Raw genomic sequence first — 17,653 nt, 5'->3', positions numbered from 1 at the left:
AGCAGCCGGCGGGAGCCTGAGCGGCCCCTTCGCGCTTTAGGGCCGAGCGTCTCCTCAGACCTTTGGAGTTCGGTCACGGCGGGAGCCAGGGGTCAGTCAGAGCCCGCGAAAAGCGTTTAGTCCCTCAAACCGTCTTGTCCCACCCGTTCCGGTGGCGAGCTCCCCCCCAGGGCCTCGAGGAGCCCTCAGGAGCTGGGCGAAGCTGCTCAGGGCCTGGGGGGGGGGTCTGTGCTGAAGAGCCTGATGCAGTCACCTGGGCCAAATCAGCTTATTTTTCCTTTTAAATGGTGTGAAGTTCACCCCAGGGCATGAGGTTTCCTTACGAAGATGTTGAGATGGTGACAGAAAAAGAGGTTTGAGACCTTCCCAGCCCACTTCTGCGAGAAGCTGTGAGGAGACAGGTGGGGGCACTGCTTCAGGGCAGCACTTTCACAGGACACCAGGATGGTCCCTCTGTCTCGGAGCAGCTGGAGCACGAGGGACAGGCCAACCCTGCAGCTGCAGAGGAGGCAGCTCAGGCTACATCTGTACTGCTCCAGGGCAGAGCTGGAAGGTAAATGAAGCCTCAAGTTCTTGATTCAGGTTTGTACACGATGCTCAGGGGAAGCAAAAGAAAGTGGGCTACTGTCTCTCTGAGTCAGGAACAAGGCAGCTGTAGATGGTCTCAAGCTGTGAGCAAAACAAGAGTGAGACGTACGTAGGGGTGCAAAGTACTGCTCTGTTTCCATCTCTTTTCTACAACTGTTTATTTAGGAAGTATAAGGAATTTTACAAATCATTACAAGTACCAAAAAGCAGTATTAACACATACAAAACGGGCTTCTTAGATGAGGGACAGTGATGGAGTTGCATTTTGGCACGGTGCTGGCAGGTCCAAGTAAGTAGGTCCCACACGCTTTGGAGCGTGGTGCTCCTGGGGGTTTTCCTGAACCGAGTGGCTACTCGGTCATTAACTCCTCTGCAGCAAGACCCCCAGGAGTACAACAGCTATTTGTATAGAAACACAATCCAGGGCCAGGGGTGAGCCTGGGAAGCACAACAGAGACAGCGTCACGTTAAATAATCCCCATACTGCCACTGGCTGCATTATGCACTTCTTCCTCCTTCCCCACAGGTCACTTACGACTTAGACTCCCTCCAGCCTGGGGGGAACTTCTCTTTCCAGAGGAAGCCTGTTGTTATTCTGGTCACCATGAGGGACAGTTTTCCTTGCCCACACCTCTGCTTGAAAGCTACTTGAGGATTATCGAGTGATTACCTGGTAATAGATGTGCTACTACTAGGAGCAGTTGGGTTTTAGTCTTGGTGCTCTTTAATAACTAGGCATACCTCAGCACTTGTGCACAAGTCTTGTTCCCCTCCTAGAGACATCCCTTCCCCATCCACCCGGCACTTTTTTTGTGTGTTTTGTATATTCCAAGCCAGCTTTGCTGACCTCTTCTGAGCTGGAGTCTGTTCCTCTGGGATAACGTGTCCAGTCACATTCTCTCCCACCAATGTATTTTTAAACGTTCTTGTCAAGAGCGATACAAGCAAATGCTTCTATAAATCATGCATGTAACTTTTGCAACCTGAGTTCAAGATTTTCTCTACAAGTAGAAAGAACAACTCAAGATACTACAGAAACACAAGCCTGGGTTCAGCTCCCTACAGCCACAGCTCAGAGGCAGGTATCCCACTGCACACCAGCACTGCCGCCCGTCCTGCAGCCCCCAGCCGCCCTGTTCCTGCCTTGCTCCAGCCCTTGCCCTCTGCCAGCACAAAACCACTGACCAGATGGGAACCCCGCTCAGTCAGTGCTGATCCACGGCCCTGCGAGAGCGGGAGCTCCTTCTTTTGGCACAGCCCTTACTCTGGCTGGGGCCCTTCCTGTGACCGGCCGAGTCCTGCCTGCGGTCTCCCTGCCTGGAGTCTCTCTGCCCGGGCAGTGACAGCTCTTCAGAGGGTGACTTCACATGCAAAACAGGCAGTGGAGGTGGCATGAACTGCTCTCCAAAAGCTCCTCTGTGCTTACACTAGATGCTGTCCAGACAGCTGCAGTTAGGTGAAATCAATCCACCATGACACGCAGTTATAAAAACATCCCCTACACCATGAAGTTCGATTTTCTTCTGCAAAAATGAGGGAAGTTGGGGTGATGGTCCCCATCTTTCCCCCTAAACTGAACAGGGCCAGGGCACAGGCTCAGGCAATGCCCAGCACTTCCCATGTCCCGTGCCAAGCCCCGCTCTCCCTGGCAGCGGCAGGCAGGCTGGGGACAGCAGAGGTCATTCAGTCAGCGGCGCAGGCACAGCCAACGTAGCTTGGTATTTTTGTGGGGAAAGGGGAGAAGGGCAGACTTCAGCCAGGCCGCTCTCACACCCAGAGGCAGAGGCTGGGCCTTGGCACTGCACAGCATGGCCAGGGTGTGCACACCCCCCCTCACCCGCCCCGTCCCTCTGGGCTGCCCCAGCCATTGCAAGCGCCAGCAAGAGTTCTCTACAAGGTAAATAAAGATTATTTTTCGCTCTTGTTCTTCCCAATCCAAAATGCTGCTTCTGCTGGAGGAACAAATACATATTTATACAGGGTATAACTTCTGCTAGCCCAGGGTCATCTGCTTATCTTTGCACTGTCCTAGTATTTTGGCTTAGTGGAAAACATAAGTAATTCTTACTGCACCAAAATCAGTGGGACAGGCCCAGCACTATCACACCAGACTTTCTGCTGGCAGCCTGTGCTGGCTGACTAACATCAGAACTGACATGCAGAAAACAAGGATGCAGTTTCGAGAGAGGAGAGGTATCCCAGAGGAATGCTTGTCTAGCCCATAATCCTTTTTGCTCAAATGACTGTCCAACTGCCCTGAATGCTCCAACTCGTCCTTCTGTATCTGTAGAAATTACATTTATTTGAATCTTCCAGGCTTTTTCCAGGTTTGAATTCCCATCTGGTTTGTACATTGCATGGTCTCTTCACACGTTTTCTGCATAGATGCTTCTTGCAAGGCCAGCAAACTTAGAGCTCGCCTTTCAAATGCCATACATTTTGCCTCAAAGCCAAATGGGTTCTAACATTCATCTTTTCTCTTGAAATGCTTTAGTGGATAAAGTTCAGTCACCACAAAAAGATTATATTCTTAGCATGAAAAGATACTTTATGATGAACTCCTTGTTTCCTCCTGTGACGTTTCAACTCACGGGTAAGACACACAAGCCCTTGAGCTCCTCTGTGGACCTCTGCCAAGGAGGACCCCCCAGAAAGATGTGCAGCTGACATGGGACTGCTGTAACCAGCAAAAATCCTCCAAGAAAAATTGGGGCCAGCACAAGGAACAGGCGCAGCATCAGCCTGAATTAAAGGCACTAGCCAGGGACATTCCATGGTACATGCCTGACCTGTCCCCCACTTGGTTAAAACTTAACTCCAGGCAGCAACAAGAACACGAGACCCCAAAAGCCCAACAGAGACTGAAGAAGCCCGAACACCCGACAAATACTCTCCAACATAGGTTTTGTCCTTAACAAACCCTGGGTGATGGAGATACTCTTTGAGCAAACTGTGTGTTCTGCAGACCAGGAGCTACTGTTTTTACTACTTTTTATAAAATCCTTATACATTTTTAGATGCCCAGCTCACACAGATTTCAGGAGGCAAGCACATACATACACAAAATCTGTCCCGGTATTGTGACTGAACAGCCAAGTACCTTTAAAAACATTACTATAAGTAGTAGGATTAACAAACATTTCAGAACTTGAAAGACTGAGGTACATTCATGAAGCTGCACCTCTTTTAATTTAGGGTACGTCACTATTTCTTTTCAACCACCTTTCAGCAAATCTTCCTCTCGCAGCACTTGGAATTCTGGACCTAGAAGCATATCACATCATCACACATACTTTTATTTTTTTCACAAAATATTTGTTCCTTCTACCCAAGATCTTTTTACTGGAACCCACTGATACCATTTTTGTCTGTCTCGAATAGAATCTGAGTATTGAACACGCAGTACTATTAATCCAGTGTGACTGTTTTATCTCCTCTTCCAGACATAGCTTTTATTTTTATTGATGCTCTTCTTGGTGTGGGGCTGTTGCCTTCAGAGACTGACATGTTTACACCCTAGAGGAGAACTCTCAATATGCAGCTTGTTCATTTCTGCAGAAAGGATAAAGCAGTTTTTCAAGGCTGTACCTCAACCCTTCTCTTTGAAAAGCACATTCATTCCTAGATTCACAGAAGAGTCATCTCAGCTCCTTAATGTTGCTTCCAGGTAGCTGCTGCCTGTGTGTGTATCCTGGAGACCTTCCCTCCCTAAATCCCGTGTGACACATGTATTCATGTCCTACAAACACACCTCCTGCTGCAGATACAGCAGCCAAAACACTCATCATTGCTCTTCTCTCTGTTGATCTGTTGTCTGCCCTGGTAGGGATCTGGCCTACAGCTGAAGTCTCTCTCTTTAACTCCCTTTTCCCTGAAGCACGCTGATGCTTAAACAGTCCTCCAGCATCACTCAGCTGTAACACAAAACAGCCTCTGCATCAAGCTGTAAAAATAACAGTGTCTGTTATTGCATTGTTTCCTTGAATATATACGTATATATTAGACACCACTCCGTCCCATCCTTGGGTTGGACTAACAAATGACTGCTGAAGTCCCACAATGCACAAAGACGACATTTCAGTTCTGTTTTTCCCCTCCCAGGGCCATTTAACACGTAAACATGCGACTCCACAGCTGTAAAGGCAGCACTCTGCCTCCCTGAATCAATCATTTGTACACCCGAATTTCAGCTGTATACGAAATACCAGGGGCTGATGTGTTGTCCCTAAGAAATTACAACCTTCTCTGTATCTGGAACTCATCTTAATTCCTTAATAGCATCACTTTCCTGTCTTCTCACCCCAAAGAAGAGGTGTCAGCATAGACGATCACCCAGAAGGTGCTGGGGAAGGGATTACTTTACTGTTCAAGACAAGAAGTTTATACCAAGTCCTTGGCATGCTCTTTTCTCCACTTTTGTTTCACACATTTTTGTCTTTGCTGGTGGCCAGTCAGGCTGACCGTTGATCACACCAATAGTGCAATTCCAGCAGCCGTTTCTGCCTGTGGAAATTAAATGTTGTGTCTGCATTATCTGGGTGTGAGTAGAGAAAACAGATGGCACATTAGGTGGTATAAGAAGGGTGTGAAGAAAACCAGCACCACTTCCAACACCTTCATTTAGCACGTGTTGACACAACTGCCTAAAATCTCTTTTGCCACCTTCTGAAGAACCCTTCTGCAGAGACCCAAGGCTGCAGATCCACGCAGATACCTGCTCACTGCTGGGGATCAGAGCACAGGGACCATCATTTCCAGTCTTCCTCCAAAGCTGCCCTCCTTCCATGTTTGGGTCCACAGCTCTCAGAGACTCTGCATTCAAGGCATCCCCAACGTGTGTCGGAGTCACAAAGCCTTTTAATCCTACGTTTGCTTCCAAAACAGAGCGCCGGGGCCGAAGGGCTGCCCCACAGACAGCACTGCTCTCAGATGGGGGTCAGAGGGCTGCAAAGCCCAGTTCAAACAATTTAGGAACTTTGCAGCTAGGTCCTGGAAATGCACAACGCCCGCAGCACCGTGAGCTTCAGTTTAAGACCAGAAATATGTGAAACCAAACCCTCGCCTCTCCTTCATACAAATACCTTTACTGGTGGTGTATGTGACCACAGCCGATGCAGACAGACGTGTGTTAGTCCCTTCTGATGCTCCTCATGTGCCACGAGAAAGCGCACAGTGCACATCAAGCAGATTAAAGGTGGCACCACAGATACGTTCCCAGCATCTGACGGATGGCACAAGCAGGGTTTAAGTAACATCAGATTTTTCAGCCTCAAATCCACAGGTAGGGTAACTAATTTGATTTTTGTCCTATTTTATGATTAAATGAATGTAGAGGCATAAACTATTCTTATTAAATAAATGAGGATCCGAGCAATCTAGGGAGGTTGGTGTACTTGGTTGCTTGCTAAAAAAAAAAATTTTTTTAAAAAATGAAGGAGAATGGAGTGAAAAGGACTTTTTTTTGCTTGTTTTGGTTTACCCTCTGGAAATCTAGGATGGACAAGAAGAGGGGTGAAAGGGAGGGCTGATCCTAACAGACCCTGCTGCTGAGCGTGTTCTGCTCTCATCATCTTCCCCGATGAGGAATATTCAAGGGATGCTCACAGAAGAGTCCACCCTGAAGCAAACAACAAATCTCTTGTTTATTTAGTTTGACAAAGTCAAACCCCAACCTCATCCAGTTTGAAGTATCCACCCGGGGATAGAATCTAACAGGCAGGGCCCCGTGTGCAGCAGGCACCACCACCTCCGCAGCAACCTCCAGTCACCCGTTCCTGAGGGCACAATTCCAGCAGGAAATAAAATGCAAATCCTTAAGCAGACATCCGTACTGTAGGCACAGGTCACCCAGGGACTGGGTTTTCCATTTCTTGAAAAATTTCAAGCAAAGATGTGGTAATGTCCAAAACATCATGCTCTAATTCTACTGCATTCATTAATCCTGATGAGAAATTTTGTTGTCAGGACCACACAGGCCTCTACAGTCCACAAAAAGACAACTTTCCCTTGGTCCTGTACTGAATCATCACGCTAAACTTAATTGCATCATATTTCCTCTAGCACTTTTTGGTAAACAGCCATTTCTTCAGTGGAAAAAAAAATAAAACGGATACTGTGAGAGAAACTCTTGTAATGTTTTCAGTTACATCAAAACACGGTGCAAGCTCTTTCTATTTCAAGTTTGTTCATCTGCCCCCTTTAAAAGGAAGTTATTAAAGATCAGGTTTTTTCCCCCGGCTTGGACTGTTATCTTTGCATTGCACAAAGACCAAAAAAAAAATACAAAACCCAAAAACCCACACCACAAAAAAAAAAAAAAAAAAAAATCACAAAATATCATTTTGGTAATTACAGTAAATAAAAAAGACAAGCCATACTATGGAAGCATACACACATTTAACTAATGTACGTGTGGCCAAGGTTGTCTTCCACCACCACCAACGCTTTTAGACAAATCATCTATGCCAGGCTGAAGATTCTCTAAAAGTTAAAAAAAATCAACATGAGACTAAAAAGCATACTCAATGTTAAAAAAAAACAAAACAAAACAAAACACCAACAAAAATCCAACCCCAAACCAAAACCCCCAGGAAATCAAATTCCTGCACGGTTCTGACTCCACACACGGATCCACCACATCATTATCAGCCACTAAGGCTCGAAGCCTTTGCTCTGCACCCAGTGACTCTGCACACTTCTGCCCACGGGAGAAGGTCTAAAACCAGCAGGGAAAAAATTACTAGGCAAATTCCTCTTGATGACGAACGGAGGAAATACCAATACTGCCTCATTTTTGGTGATGACAGGATGTCGTCAGCAGAGCGCTCTCTCTGATACAAAGCTCTCCCAGACCTCCCATCTTCCAGGGCTCCAGAAGTTCCACCTTTGGCAGACCACGGAGCCACATCGCTGCCACCAAGCCATTTCCAAAGGAGCAACAGCTGTATTCTGTGTCAGCAACCGCTCGCCAAAGGATTTCGGGTGTAGCCCCACACGGTGTGCCGTGCGGGTTTAAACAAGCCACCTCTCCTCAGCACCGCTACGCCGTCACCCACACTGCCCCTTCCCACCCCCCAGGCGAAGGCCCTAAGTCTGTGACAGAATCATAACCAGTCCAGAAATGTCCTTATTGCTCAGGTTTTTAGCCTAAATGCGAGCAGAAGCAGCTGAAAGGAGTCTGCCCATGGCTCTGTGGACCACCAGCACGCTGCGGGCAAGTGTCTCCTCCCGAAGCCAGCTGGGCAAGGCCGGCCGAGGAGCTGCCCACGCCTTTGCCTCCTGGGTGAATTCCCCATTCCTGCCCCTGTCAAATCACAAGTTGTCGTTTCAATCCTTTATTCACCCAACCTTTAAATAATTTGTTTATATAAAAGGTTTGCAAAAGACTTGAAAAAGGTTTTTTTTTTCTTTTTGGTGTGAATAACATTTTGATCTGCCCTCTCCTTCCAAACCTGAATAAGTAAGGTAAGAAAATATGGCTTTTGCATTTCTTCTTTTAAAGATGGATTTCTCTTGAACAAGAGAACCCAACGCTGCAATCAATATTGATCCAGAGGGAAATGAAACTGCATTTCAAGCTCTCTAAAAACACCAACATTTAATTTTATAACATAACCAGGGGTTTATTCCACAATATAAACTGCAACATTTGATACAAGCTACCCAAAAAAGGAGAAAGCCAAAATACAGCTGTGGCAATTACTTTACAGACCTTTTTTTTTTTTCCTGTCTTCTACATCACTGGGCCATCAGTGACACTAGGATCTAACATTTGCCTTCTGTACATCAACCAATGCTAGAAGCAACACGCTGTTCAGAATTATCATTCCAGTCACTGAAACCAGACATAGAAGTTATTGCTCAGATAAATAAACCTAGTCTACGAAAAACAAAGTGGAAAAAAACTAAAGTCTCCAAAGGGTTAAAAGAGTAAACAGGGATTTCCTCAAAAGAGGATTTATTGGAAAATTCATGGTGCAGGGTTTTTTTGCACCTAAACCAAGCTGAATTAAATACGCCGGTAAATCCCAGAGAGGTAATTTAATGCTGTACAATAAAAGGTGCATGTTTCAAATGCCTTCCAAATTGGTGGAAACCCCTGCTAAACAGTCAGCATCTCAAACCTCAACAACCACAAACAGATCAAGGGAAAATACAAAAGTGTCAAAAATTGTTTTGAGTTCTGGAAAATGATCCCATAAGGATAGAAGTAGCACCATTTGCAATCTGGTTCTTAAACCAGCCCCTGTGGCTTTATTGGAAAACTCTGATAACTTTCTTTACTCAAGTCCTGAACGGTTTATGGGGAGTTTTACTTCCGGTATTGAGAGTCCTTCCCAGTGCAGCTGATGCAGATGTAGTCCTCCTTCTCTGCCATTTCTGGAGAGATGCCCACACACACCTGGTGGAACCACTGGTTGCAGCTGCCGTCACACTGGACCCAATCCACCTAACAAAGAACAGACATACTGGTGTTCAGAGAAGGACCAAGCAAATACAGCATTCATTAGTCATTTTGGGGCTTTTAAGCTATTTAAATGAGCCCAAAATGTCCCATTCTACAGCTGGCCAGTGCTGGATATTCAACTCATGCTCACTTGGTCTCTGGACTGCTGCAGTCCAGCCCCTCTGAAGCTGAGAGAAGGGCACACGCTTCCCTCACCCCTCCTGTTGCTTTCCCACCTGTAGCAAGGTTGTGGAGGGCAACTTCCCCATGGCCCTCCCTAGCCACCTGGATGTCCCTCTTCTCATGTTCCAGTACGGGTGGGCCTGTGCAGAGCTCCAAGGCACTGCCCCATCCACATAAAGGCTGCAGCCCGTCAAGTCTATCTACACCCGGACTTCAAGAGCAGAGATGAATACGGTGTCTGCACAGTCCCCACCTCCTCCTTCCAATTCCGTGCAGACATTTTGATGTCCACTGCCTTCCCCAGGCCCAGCTGCACGGCTGCTCTTGGAGAAGGTGGGACGGTTCGTTACTAAACGTGTCCCAGCAGCGGCAGACCCTGTCTCTGGGTTACTAAGTGCCTCATGCTCTCTCTCTAAATAGTATTTCTGCAGTCAAACAGTTTCAGGTCATCTGAATACGCCAGCACTCAGAGCACCGCAGCGGGTCTGCCTCTACTGACCTCATCTCCCTCAGGCTGGAGACAATTCACAGCGGGGCAGATGGCATCTTCATCCTCAGAATCCTCCTGCTCAGAGAATGACATGTCTGAGGGAAGCAAGTGGCTTTCACTGGAACGCTGCATCTCAAAGAGACGCTCCCGCTCTCTCTCCAGTTTGTTAGTGCAGAGATCCTTTGAGTGATTCAGTTTCAGTTTCTTCTTTTTGGGTGTTCTCATTTTTTTTACTCTTGCTCTCTTCTCATCACAGAAGCTCTCTCTCTCGAAACGCCGCTTTAGTTTTCTCTCCATGTAACTAATTCCATCCTTTTTTCCTCGGCAACACTCATTCTGTTGGAAAGAGATTTTGGCAAAATTTTAAGTATGCAACTAACACTCATTATCCTCTTATTCCATACCCTGCTCTTGGTGCACTGTTTGACAGAGTGATGCCTTTTCAGCAGAAGCAGGGTATGTAAGGGGCACAAAGGATAGGGTCACACCCCAGTGACAGAATTTATAGAAAAAAAGATTCTCATTTCCTGCCTCTGAGTCCACTGCTTCAGAGGCAGCTCTCTCAGAAAGCCTCTTCAACTCAGGACAAGAGCCAAATTAGGATAGATGTACTTGAAAGAGTGGCCATAAAAAACAGATTCAAACTGCAAAAAATACATTAGGCCACAAATTACATTCAATAGTTTGTAACAAATTTGTTAAGTTACCAACTTTTTGACCCCTTTTGAACAAGGAAACTATATTTTCATGGAAGTACAGACACACACACAAGCCTCTTTGTAAAGCTTATGGGTTCAGGCAGAGCCTCTACTCCAACGTGACCCCAATCTCACTGCTGTTGTCAGACACTTGCCTTTTCATTTGTCGGTCCGATGGATGACCTCTGCTCTGTTTGCAAAACAGGGCTTTGCTTTGTGAATAGGATCTGGTACAGCTCCTGTATTTCAGGCAGAGAAACCTGTAGCAGCTGGGCTTCCATCATCAGCTCATCCAGCTCTGTGCTAATGACTATTATGAAAGACAGGGAGAGAGGAGAAAAGGAATTCTTCAGTGTCAGCACTGATGAGAACTGCACAGATAATGAAAATTCTTCTCTGGTAGCACATTAACAAAAAACTGTGAAAGACTTTTTTAAATCTGCAACTGTATGAATTAACTCTTTCTCTGTTCCCTCTTCATGGCTCATTTTTAACAGCAGGGTTAAGAAAGATAAAGGCTTGCACCAAAGTTACTGCACTGTGGCTCAGTAAGCCTTACATGCTTGCATTTCTTGCTGGTTGGAGAACAAGCAGTTGCCATCATTCCTGGCAATTTCTCCTGCTTCTGAAGCTACAAGAACTGTGATGATCCCCTCACTATATAACAAGTGGGTACAGTGAACAAACTGAGTGAAATCCGTAAGTGAAACCAAGAGAGGAGAGGAAAAAAAGCTGAGGGGATGAGCCTTGCAACTGAGTCCTGCTGTGCAGTGACCAGCCACTGCTGCTATCGAGCTTCAAAACTTGGCACTGGGCTTTTGAAATAGTCACAACAAGGGGGGGCCAAAATCATCATCTAAATAACAGCTTTTTAATATAGTATTCAGTACAACTCAAATATGGCCTGAAAAATAAACCTGGTTGTACAAAACTGCCTTGTTTGATTTTAACTCTAACGTTAAACTGAAGTGTCTTGTGCAATATTAGTATGGACTAAGCTTCACTGACTTGTAAACATGAAGGTAAGGCTAGACCTGTGTCCTTGGAGTATTATGCATCATGAGGAAAGAAATGGTAAATAACTTTTTACAGTAAAACCATGTAATTTATAGCACGTCTGTGTTAGTCCAATGAACACAAAGCTAGGAAGGAAGCTGGACCTGCACTGAGCAAACCTGCACAGCAGCAGCCACAGCAGCTGAGAGAACTCTGTGACTCTGACAGTTGTGCTGCAGCAAAACTTACGTGGACTCATGTCCTGCGGATTAAGTACCCCATGGTCTCCAGTACCACTTCCCTACGTTGTTCCCATCCACCTTCTACAACTAAATGGTCTCTCCCCTCCATTTCCCGCTCCTGCAGCCCCTTTGGCTGGCCACAGCCCGCTGTGTGTGCTGGGCATGTGGGAAGGGGCCAGCTCTCCACCGATACCCTCTTGTCCTATCACACCACATCTTTTCATGACACGTGGGAAATTTGTATCATTGAGAAATTTACCCCTCCGCCAAAGCTGGACATAAAGTTCCAAAGCTGCTGAGGGGATGGAGAAGCAACCAGACACACTGTGCAGCCACATGACTCCCTGCCTCAGCCATCTCCTGTTGACCAGGAAACCCTCTCTCCTTCACCAAACACAGGGGAAAAAAGCGAAGGCGGGGCGGGGAAAAAAATCAAAGTGAAGATTACGAACCATGAAGTGGGATGCAGTGCTGTCCTGTAGAAAATGGAGAATGTAAATATATGGTTCTGTTATCCCAGTCATGAGGCATGGAGAATGACATTGCTCCAATTGTCTGGGAAACCTATAAAAGAAAACAAAATACATAGATATTTTCACTAAACATGTGAGTTTGAAGTGTCAAATAACTGCAACAGAATCAATGCTTGTTTCTCTTACAATTGTTTAGATCTTGTATTCCTGGAAACTGCTCAATCTAATACACCCAAATCCTTCATCCTACACCTGAAAATAGGCAAAAGCAACTTTATTGCCAGAATTTAGCTGTGAATTGTCATTTCCACAGCGATCAGAAACTGGCCCTAGCGCATCCTCTACCAGAGGCAAACGAGCCTGTGGAGCAGAGACAACCCAGGGATCATCCCAGACTTGTGGAATGAGGGCTTCCTCCTTTTGTTCACAATAAAGAAGTGATTTCTCACTGCCTTGATCCGATGAGACATCTAACTGTTTTGAAGCACTTCTCTCCACCTCAGCAGGTGCAGAAGAGATGCCAATGGCAAAACATGCACTCACTTGTGCAAAGGTCACTTACGCAAGCCAGCAAGTGTCAGTTTTGGACTCACAAGTGTCAGAAAGGCATCTCCCCAGAAGCATTCCAAAATATCGTCTACCTCACTAATGCAGGTGTCTGGGCTCCTTTCAAAATCTGGCTCTCATCAATTCTCACAGCTCTTTTAAAGTGAATTTTTCAAACTCTCTAAATGCTCCACGTTCTTCACTTTGGCCAGTGCCAAAGAAGCCCAAGTCCAGCGGTTACTGCTACAGGCTTCTCTGGGAGAGTAAGTGTTGGATTACCCCAGATAACAGGGAAAATACAATTGTTAGAGGACAGGACAGCAATGCTGAGACACTGGATTCACTGAAAAACCACCTCAAATCCATCGAGACCAAAGCTGTAGCTCAGTGCCTGTGCCAAGCTGGCTCTGGAGCCACCTCTGACCTGCCCGCAGCACCACTGTCTCCAGGAAGGCTCCTGAGCTCAGGCACAGCGAGGGACCCAAGCACGTGGTCAGACGCTCTTCTGTTGAGCTTCCCAGGGACTTCTGATTGGGAAATGCGGTCACAAGGAACTGAACTGGCTCTGCTAGAGTTACCTTGATTTAGGAGGTTTACTGACTTGAGCTCCAGACCACACATAAATGGTTAGACTGCTTCCAGGTTGGAGGAACCTCATGGTGCCACACTGAGCTAATAAAAATTCTGCTAATAAAACTAAGCTTACTGTTTCCATTTCTGACCCACATATCAACTTACATGCCCAAAATCTTGCCCAGCTTTTTTCCGCTATACTGGCTGCTCTAGTAAAAAGATTCTTTCAAAGATAAATTGCCAGAAGAATTCTCTTAGATGCCTAAACATCATCTTAATTTCTAAAACTATGCTTGCCTATTTGAAAAATTTGGTCAACCCAAGCAACTTGGTATAGCTGAGTTACTGGAGAAGCAACTACAATACCTCTTCAAGTATGTGTGGCACATTTTATGTTTTTCCGTAACTGAGCATGAAAACACAAACACACAGAGTAACTGTAACAGGGTTGGACTAGCAAAACTAAGGGGTTTCAATCAGAAAGTAAAAGCAACAGGGTGCATTTCATTCTGGGGTGTTTTATGTTCTTTATGCTGCACAGATCTTTTATTTCAGATTTTTTCTGCATTTATTATTTTAGGAAAACTAGAAATGTTTAACCCATTTCCCACTTTCCTTGCGCTTTCTGCTGAAAGGTCTTTACTGCAAGTTTGAAACTCCTTCATGACCACACCTGAAACAGTTACTGTAGCTTAACTCAGTAATATCAGCAGAATATTCAGCTTAGGAGTTCTAGTCTAAGTGATAAGGAGAAGGAGGAGCAGTAATGGATGAAGACACCCTGCTGAAAACAACCTCATCTGAGCTAAGCTGGTAACGCCCTGGACAGTTTGTGTCTCTGTTCCTAGTTCTCAACACTTAAAACTGAAATACTTGTAAGAACAGAATATAAAGACTAACTGAATACTAAGCACTCTAGAAACAATAGCTGCAGCAACTCTGTCATGAATAGTGTCCCATCAGAGCGTAGGAGCTGGGAGGAGGAGGACAGAAAATAGACCCTTTAGAGCGATTGTTCCCAAGACTCCATCAGGAGAACACGAAGCTGCTGCTGGAGGACACACACGTCCTGGCTGTCAGGGCAGAACCCCAACTCTTTCTATCAGTGAAGCAACAGAGTTTGCCTTGCCAGGATCTGTATGCTGATACAACGAACCCAAAACCCCGAGAGGTGTTACAGACTGTTCTTGCTGACCACACACCACCCACCGCCAGGAAACCCAGAAACAGCTCAGCCTCACCTTGTTTGTCTCTGGCAATTGGCCTGCTGTGGCTTGCCATCTGTTGTACAGTAATCCTGAGCCAACTTTGTCTTGTATAAGTTTTAGATTCCCTGAATATAACATTTGTTGTGCTCTGTGCTGCCAGTTCACAGTTCTCTCGATCATATACCGTAAAGCATCCCCCTCGGGAAGCCGCACGCGGATGCGCTGCAAGGAGGCCAGCAGCGGTAAGATCTTCTCTAAAGGCGGCTTTTCTGATCGATGACAGTGTGGACAGAGCCACACGCGAGGTCCCTGCAAAACGCTGGGCACGGAAACGCAGCCGGTATGGAAGAACCCTCTGCAGAGTTCACACTGTATCATCGGGGCAGCCGGCTCCTTCTGGCACAGACAGACTTTCAGCTCTGCGTCCTCTTCACTTGACAACACCTTCACTTCGTTTGCCGCTCGCAGAGAACGCAACGCTTCCATCTCCTTTAATCGGGCTTCCCCAAGCGTAGCCATCTAAAAGGGAGTTCAAAGAAAGGGATGTAATCTCGAAAGGAACATCGCTCACTAGAAACACGATGACCTCTGCACAGTCACACTCTTCAGCTATGCCAGCGAGTGTTTCACATCGGTAAGAAGCTCCTCACCCCTCTACGCCTTCAAGGCTTTGGAAGTCTGAAGCAAAGCAGTTATTAGGATGTGCAGTTATGTGGCCAGTTTCCTTCTGTTTTCTCATCAGGCCCACAGATACAAAACACTCCTTTGCAAAAAAATATCCTCCTAACTCTCTCCCTTCCTCTCTGTTCCAAATCCTTCATGTTCTGTACTACAAAAACATTACCTTCATTAAAGCAGCTTAGATGCTGAAACAAGATTTGGCTTGCAGGTACTTCTCTGTGAATGTGTCTCTCAGATACACAGTCTGACTCTGCATAATCCTGACACACATCTGGGCAGTTTTTAGAAATACAAATGCATCTCTGGTAACTCCCTTGCACAGACTGTCAAGTGCACAGGGCCGTACCCTGATCCATGTACTCGCTGCTGGGGTTTGTAAACACCAAGTGAAATTCAGGTGTTCTCCTGAATGTGTTGTTTGTCCTTTCTACACTTGCTCGTGATCCTTTTTTTCAGGAATCTTTAGCATTAGCTGCTATTAAAGAGAGCAATATATTTGTTTCATAAAGGCTATTAGTAGCAGCTGCAACTTATAAATTCTATGCGGTTTATTATGTATATAAAAATAAACGTATACAGAAGGGTTTAAAATATATAAAAAGCAGTTATATCACATATCATGGCCTTGAAATGTGATGACTATAGAGAAAAATCAGATATGCAAAAATTAAGACAACTGTGTCCTGCGTGGGCAGAGAGGGGACTCGGGCACAGCACACCCCATGACACACACACGGGTGCTCAGCACCGCAGCTCCAGCGCTGGGCTGTGAGAGGATCCAAACCTTCACTGTAAGGAGGTTCCTCTTCCCCTCGGGTCAGAGGCATAAACCTGCCACACTACATGAATGTGTTTTCCTGGGTGCAGTGCATGTGAGTATCTTTCTCTCTCTCCAACTATTACGAGAGATTATCTAGTCAAAGAGGAGAAGGGGGTGTGATTCAGAGGACACAGTCTGTAAGTCTGGATTTCCAGACAAGAGAGGCCAAAGCCAAAGCACTGAACATACAGGTCTCAAGTAGCTGCCACAGGTTAAAACTCAAATGTCCCATAGCTAAAGGGACAATTCTGTTCAAACCCTACCAAACCAGTCTATCGCTCCTCATTAATCACGGGACATTGTTTAATCTGACCGTGGTGGAGTCTCTGAAATAGGTCTCTTGGGACGAAGCACTTCAGCACCCGTGACTAAGTCTGCTCCATCCAGAACTAGTGTTTTATTGACTTCATACTGCATGAGGTTTTCTTTAAATTATTTATGGTGTTTATTTTAATTATAAATAGTTTTGGGTTATTGTGTTCTTTGAAGGGACCAGACTTGGGAAAACCCTATCCTATCTTTAATGAGGTTTTGGTATGGTGGAGGAAAATAGATCTCAACTTCTTATCTTCCTCTGCTTTGTTAGGCTACGGACACTGCCTGGCAAACTGTAAGGCTACTTCACGCACAAAGACAACACACATTTTTTCCACTAAGAGCAATTTTGGAAAGTCTGAAACAAGCACAGAAAAGCACAGTCTTAGAAGTCCTTCTGCAGAACAGCAGAGCAAGCAGGAAAGAGTGGAAGATAACACTTCTGCATGAGAGGCAAACGTAAACAAAGATTTGCAGAAATTAGAAGAAACTCCAGTTCGAAAAAAATCTTAAAGCACATACCGCAGATGCAGTATCTTTGCTCTCAGAGAGTGCCCTTTCCAAGTCACTCAGAGTCTCTAGCTTAGTGCTTTTCTTCTTTCCACTCGGCACTGGCTCCTTCAACTTCTTCTGCTTTCTCTTCAGATTCAGCATTCCAATATCACACCGGGGACACAACACCTGACGGACAGAAGAGCAGTATTGCTGCAACACCTCTAACGCATTCACCCTGCCCTAACACAGCCACATATGACTGGTGAGAACAGCGATTCCTGCAGTTTTTTCCATCAAAGATTTGGGGGACTAGGATGAGGTTATCTGGAAAATGGGGAGAGCTGGAAGGTTAAAAATTCAATTTTATAAAATAGGCAGACCAGAAACATCTCCATGTTTCATTCAGATTGCTGGTATATAGAGACAGCTGACACACTGAATAGCCTCCAGGCAATTTAAGCTGCAAGCCCAGGATTTCAGGGGCTGCCCTGCATTTCTCTCTGTACTAACAGAGAGAGGAGGGCGAGGGGGTGGGGGGGTGTAAGAGGGGCTCAGCGTAGGCTAGAGGGTGTGGATTGCTCAAGAACTGCAGGTGTTCACACACGTGCAGCAACAGATTCAGAGGGCCAGCGAAAGCAGCTACAGCCTCACCCTTATCACAGCTAAACTGGAGGTGGATGAAGCGGGTTTGAACCTGCACTCCAGCAGCTGCAGCTTAACGTGCTGAAGTAAATTCAGTGCCATAAATATGTCAATATTCCCATATTTATACTGAAAATGTCAGACTGTGGCACGGCATGCTCTCATTAGCCACTGATTAAAAAGCATAGAAAAAGTACAGCTAAATCTTAAGCATTTAAAAAGTTTAAATTTATCATTAAAAGCATAGGTCAATCTAA

The 17,653-nt window shown here is 45.7% G+C and overlaps 1 protein-coding gene across 1 annotated transcript in view; it reads right to left on the bottom strand.

Annotated features, from left to right (window-relative positions):
* Positions 1–8,166: 8,166 nt before the first annotated feature.
* KDM5B (lysine demethylase 5B) overlaps positions 8,167–17,653 on the bottom strand; it is a 59,289-nt gene continuing 49,802 nt past the window's right edge. The window contains exons 22-27 of the mRNA XM_074893455.1: positions 16,782–16,940; positions 14,477–14,962; positions 12,096–12,207; positions 10,561–10,715; positions 9,717–10,043; positions 8,167–9,037 (exon numbers count right to left, since the gene is read on the bottom strand). Of these exons, the coding sequence (XP_074749556.1) occupies positions 8,900–9,037; positions 9,717–10,043; positions 10,561–10,715; positions 12,096–12,207; positions 14,477–14,962; positions 16,782–16,940 (1,377 nt within the window). The 3' untranslated portion in view covers positions 8,167–8,899. The remainder of the gene's footprint in view (positions 9,038–9,716; positions 10,044–10,560; positions 10,716–12,095; positions 12,208–14,476; positions 14,963–16,781; positions 16,941–17,653) is intronic.

The sequence above is a fragment of the Strix uralensis genome, chromosome 24 (genome assembly GCF_047716275.1).
Source record: "Strix uralensis isolate ZFMK-TIS-50842 chromosome 24, bStrUra1, whole genome shotgun sequence".
NCBI lineage: Eukaryota > Metazoa > Chordata > Aves > Strigiformes > Strigidae > Strix > Strix uralensis.
The sequence above is the reverse complement of the archived record's forward strand: the minus strand, read 5'-3'. Positions and strand labels throughout refer to the sequence as shown.